This window comes from Fonticula alba (assembly GCF_000388065.1).
Source record: "Fonticula alba strain ATCC 38817 unplaced genomic scaffold supercont2.2, whole genome shotgun sequence".
Lineage (NCBI taxonomy): Eukaryota > Rotosphaerida > Fonticulaceae > Fonticula > Fonticula alba.
This window is the reverse complement of record NW_009242972.1, coordinates 1,615,378-1,620,352: the sequence shown is the minus strand read 5'-3', so window position 1 is coordinate 1,620,352 and position 4,975 is coordinate 1,615,378. Positions and strand designations below refer to the sequence as shown.

General features: G+C 77.4%; 1 protein-coding gene across 1 annotated transcript in view; it reads right to left on the bottom strand.

Moving 5' to 3' along the window:
- Positions 1–1,005: 1,005 nt before the first annotated feature.
- H696_01377 (hypothetical protein) overlaps positions 1,006–4,975 on the bottom strand; it is a 5,155-nt gene continuing 1,185 nt past the window's right edge. The window contains exons 2-7 of the mRNA XM_009495271.1: positions 4,575–4,872; positions 3,201–4,478; positions 2,453–2,832; positions 1,668–2,236; positions 1,438–1,544; positions 1,006–1,308 (exon numbers count right to left, since the gene is read on the bottom strand). Coding sequence (XP_009493546.1) covers positions 1,041–1,308; positions 1,438–1,544; positions 1,668–2,236; positions 2,453–2,832; positions 3,201–4,478; positions 4,575–4,576 — 2,604 coding nt within the window. The 5' untranslated portion in view covers positions 4,577–4,872 and the 3' untranslated portion in view covers positions 1,006–1,040. The remainder of the gene's footprint in view (positions 1,309–1,437; positions 1,545–1,667; positions 2,237–2,452; positions 2,833–3,200; positions 4,479–4,574; positions 4,873–4,975) is intronic.

Genomic DNA, 4,975 nt, shown 5'->3' with positions numbered 1-4,975 from the left:
GCTTGGCTCAGATGAGGGTCCGTCCTACGCCTGCGCCGGCTTGGGGGGGGCATGCGCGCGCCGGTTCCAGCGTCGCCGTCGCCAGACGGGACCCGGGGAGGGGCGGGGGTGGCCGACCGGACGCGGCCCGCCGCGAATGTGGGTCCCCCCGGTCGCACAGGCCCCCAGGCCGGGGGGGGGGGGGAGGAAATGCCCCGTACGAGCGCCCCTGCGCCCCTGCGCGGCCCCTGCGCGCGGCCCCTGTGGTGTGCGCGCGCGCGTGCGGCCGGGCGGCCAACCCGCGGCGGTTCGCGCCCGGTCGCCGGCCGCGGCGGCGGGCATTCCTCCGCCCGGGGGGCCCCCGGGCGCCGCGGTGACACTCCCGGGGCCCGAGCGCCGGTGCGGGGCAAAAAAAACAAAAAAAAACACCCCCCCATATGCCCCTTTCTCCCGAGCCGCGGCCGACGGCCGCCCGGCCGGTGGAGGCGCGGAAACGCGGGCGTGCGCGCGCGCGCGCTCGCGCCCCCGCCGCCCGTGCGCCCATGGCGTGGCGGCAGGTTGCCAACGGACCCCATGGGCCGCGGCAATCCCCGGCCGCCAAGCCCCCCCCCTCCCCCCCCCCAGACAGAGCAGGGCGGCGGGGGGCGGCCGGGCGCCGGCGCCGGGGAGAAAGGGCCCTCCGCCGCCCGCCCGCCCTCCGCCGCCGCCTGGCCGGCGTGCGGATGATTAATCGTCCCGGCCAGGCCGCCCCGGGCCGGCGCGCATTCAAACCCCGCCATCACTCGATGCCAAATGGCCGACACCCGGGGGTGCGCGCACCCCCCCCACCCCCCCGCCAGGCGACCTCGCTCCCGGCCGCCCCGGCCGCCCGGCCGCGCCCAGCCGGTCCTAATATCCGGCCCCCACGGGGCAGGCTTTTCGCCCTCCGACCCCGGGCCGGACAAGCAGGGCGGCCGGGGAACTGTCCCCCCCCCCCCCCCCCCCCCCCTCGCCCTCGGGCAGCAGGTGGAGGTGCTCGGGCTTACATATGTGTGTATATATTATATATTCGGCCACTGTGGTTACTGCTCCCCGGGCGCCGGAGGGCTCCCACATTCATTTGGCGCGGCCGGCGGCTCCTGCCAACGCTCCTCGCGGTCGCGGGCCACCGACCGCGAGAAGGCCGACACCAGCAGCGAGGAGACCACCGTCCGGGCCAGGTCGCGGCAGAGCCGCTCGAAGGCCTGCTCGTCGTCATTGTGGTCGTGGTCGCGGCCGCGGCCCGGCGAGGGCGGCCGGCTCGGGGCCGGGGTCGAGGCGTCCCAGAGCCGCGCGCGCGCGGCGCAGGCGCTGTGCCGCGAGCCGCATGTCCGTGGGTCGGTGGGAGTCAGTGGCATGCCCCCCCGGTCGCCCTGTGGCTTTCTCGTTCTGCCCCCCCCCCCCCCGCCCGGCCCTCCGGGCTGTCTCTCGCTCACGTACCGGTCCAGGCGCCTGCCCTCCTCGGAAGCGGCATCCAGGCCGAGTGTCTCGGCCACCGAGGCCGGCCCGGCCGCGGCCAGCTCGATCAGGTAGAGCGCGGCGGACTCCTGTTCCCCGGGGCCCGGTGCCGAGGGTGGATGCCAGGCAAGTGTGTATGTGCGTCAGCGAAAGCGGAGCGCCGGGAGAGCGCGCACCCCCCCGGCCGCGGGAGATGAGGCCGGAGCACGTACCACCATGCACGCGCCGTAGGCGCCGGCCCCGGAGCGACCGCACTCGGACACGCGCTGGAGCGAGCGCGAGCGCTGGGCAAAGCGCGCGTAGCTAACCACGGCCAGGCGCCCGGGGGGCGACGGGTCCCCCGGGCCCGAGCCCCGGCCCTCGCCAGGCGGCTCGGCCAGGAGGGAGGCCGCGCGGGCCCGTGCCGCCGCCACCTCGGCCATCGACACGTCGAAGGACAGCTCCGAGGCCGAGGCCGACGGCGAGGGGGCCCAATCCAGCAGAGCCCCCGGCGTGGCGGGCGGATCGGCCGGCTCCGGGGCGCAGTGCTCGGCACACAGGGCCGGCAGGGCGTCGGCGGGGGGCGCCTCGGCCGGCCGAGCCACCACGGCCGCCGGGCAGACGTCCGGCCGGGCCACCAGCCCCAGGGCGTAGATCAGCCCCGGGGTCAGGTCATCGGCGCCGGAGGCCGACAGGGGCGGCAGGTCGGCCTCCGAGATGTCCGGGCTGCGGCCGCCCTCGGCCGTGGCGGCCAGCTGCCGCAAAAAGAGCACCACGCTCTGGGGCGCCGTGCAGATGGCCTCTGCGAGGGGCGGGGAGGGGGCGAGTTTGTCAGCTGGCCATGCACAGACAGGCACATGCATATGCGCATGCGCGTCCGGTCACCCGCGGCCCGGGGGGGGGGGCGGGAGGCAGGACCCGGCCGTGCGCGCGGCAGGGCTCACGGCCGGGCGACCGCCGGGCACGCGGGGCCGGAGGCGGCGGCCGGCCGGCCATGAGATGGCCATTGGCCACGTACCGGACACGGCGGAACAGGCCAGGGCGCAGACGGCCGCCACGTCGGCCGGGGATCTGAAGGGCCCCCGGTGCCAGATGTCCCGGGGCCCGGGGTGCGCCACCAGCTGCCGGAGGATGGCCCCGGCCGCGGTGGCCACCGTGCGCTCGGTCCACCGGGCCAGCGCGGCATCCAGCTGCGGCCCGGACAGGCCGGCGGCCACGGCGGCCAGGCGCCCGGGCCCCGGCAGCCGGGGGACCGGCAAGCCGAGGGCCGCGGCCGATGCGCGGGCCCGGCCGCACGCGCAGCCCGGCGCCGCGCAGGGCTCCCGCGCGCCGAACAGCACGAAGCACGCCCGCTCCAGGGCCGCGTCCAGCCGGCGATCGGCCACCGGGGCGAAGACGCTGTGTCGCGGGGCGCAGGGTCAGCACAAAGCTCCCGGCCCTGGGGGGGGGGGGGGGGGGAATCTCGCGCGCGGGTACGCATGGCGGCCCAAGCGTACTCGACACGCAGGGACACATGGCACACGGGGAAGCAAATGCCCCAAAAGGCACACATGGACAGAGAAGCACATGGACAGAAAGGCGCACAGGCACACATTGCGCACAGACACACATAACACACAGAAAGGCCCACAGACACACATAGCACCCAGAAAGGCCCACAGACACACATAGCACACAGAAAGGCCCACAGACACACATGGCACACAGAAAAGCACACATGGCACATAGCACTTGGCGCAGGGGGCACAGGACTCGCGGGCACGCACCTGGCGCAGGGAACCTGCAGGTAGATCAGACGCTCGGTCACGTCGATGACCGACCCCCGGTGGAGCCGGGCGATTTGCGGCCGCAGGGCCTCGGCCCAGGCCGGCGGGTGGAGGATGACCGCCGCCGCGGCCAGGAGCTCCGCATGGGCGATCTCCAGCCGGGTGTCCAAGTCGCCGGCCTCCTGCCGGAGGTAGAAGCGCCCGGCGGCCAGGTGCAGCCGCGCGGAGGCCGGCGCCGCCGGCAGCAGGCGCTCCAGCTCCCCGGCCACATCGGCCCCCGTGGGCCGCGGCAGGGAGACCACACCGGGCGGACGCACCAGCGGCGACTCGTCCGGCACATCGACCTGGCCAGGCGGACTGGCCGAAGTGCCCGCCGCCGCCGCCGCCGCCGCCGCCGGCTCGGCCCCAGGGGGAGGCGCATCGCCGGTGGGGGATGCGGGCCGCGACCCGGCCGACGGGCGGATGTCGCCGGGGTCGCTCTCCGCGCCGCCGGCCCCCTCCCCCGGGGGATCGACCCCGGGCCCGGGCCCGGGCCCCGGCACGGCCGTGTCCACCAGCGCGTGGCTCTCGGCCGCGGGGGCCGCCGGGGTGGCCCGGGCCCCGGTGAGCATGGTCCACAGGGAGGCGGCCGCGGTGCCGGCCCCGGCGCCCGGCGCCTCTCCCAACCCCTCAGCGCCCGGGGCCCGGGGCAGCGACTGGGCGATGGCCGTCATCGCCAGGCCGGTGGCCCAGCTCAGCAGCCCGGCCGTGCTCTGGGACAGGGACCCGGCGGCCGGGGCGGCCAGGGCCCGGGTCTCGGCGGCCGCGGCCCCGGGCCCGGCCGCCTCCAACGGCCCGCCGGCCGACACCGCCAGCGACACCAAGTCCGACCCGGGCAGCGACTGGTCCACCACCAGCACGCGCAGGCGCCGGCTGGGGCACGGGCTCAGCCGGCCGGCCACCCGGGTGTCCAGCAGCAGCGGCGTGGCTTCGACCAGGGCGCGCCACAGGCGCCGGGCCTCCGGCAGCGACACCGGCCGCTCGCCGGCCTCCAGGGGCGAGGAGGCTTCCTCGCAGGGGGGCAGGCCGCGGCCGTGGCCGGCGACCGCGGCCGCGGCCGCGGCCGCCAGCCCAGCCTGCCCGCCCGGCAGCGACTCGGCGCTGTACGCCTCCGACAGCTCGGACAGCAGCGACGAGTCGACCACCGGCACGGTCAGGTCCCGGAGGATGAAGATCGGCTCCTCCGGCTGGTCAATGGCCAGGCCGGCCGAGCCGGAGTGGAAGTCCAGGAAGCGGCACCTACGCCGGGCGGCAGCCGGGGGGGGGGGGGGGGGGGGAGGGGTTAGTAAGGCCGCCGACAGGGCGCAGGGCTCGGCGACCGGCAAGGGGACACACATGTTCTGGCCGTCCGGCCTCGAGGCCACATAGTGCCGACCGAGTGGCCGTCGGCCGTGTGGCCGCGCTCGACCAGCAGGCACCCGGCCTCGAAGGCGGGCTGGGCCCGGTCCTCCGGCTGGAGGATGGTCACCGGGACCGGGGCCCCGGCCGCCGGGGCCGGGGCCAGGCCCAGCAGGACATGCCGCCGGACCAGCAGCCGGCGGTAGGAGATCCCGGCCACGTCGGCCGGCCGGGCGATCGGCAGGACCAGCACCGGCTGCTGGTCCGGCGCGCCGCCCGGCGAGTGGGAGCCATTCTGCGCCCGGGGCGCACCGGCGGCCGAGGCGCCGACCCGGGGGCCAGCGGGCCAGCGGGCCAGCGGGCCAGCGGCAGGGCGGGGGGGGGGGGGGGGGGGGGGG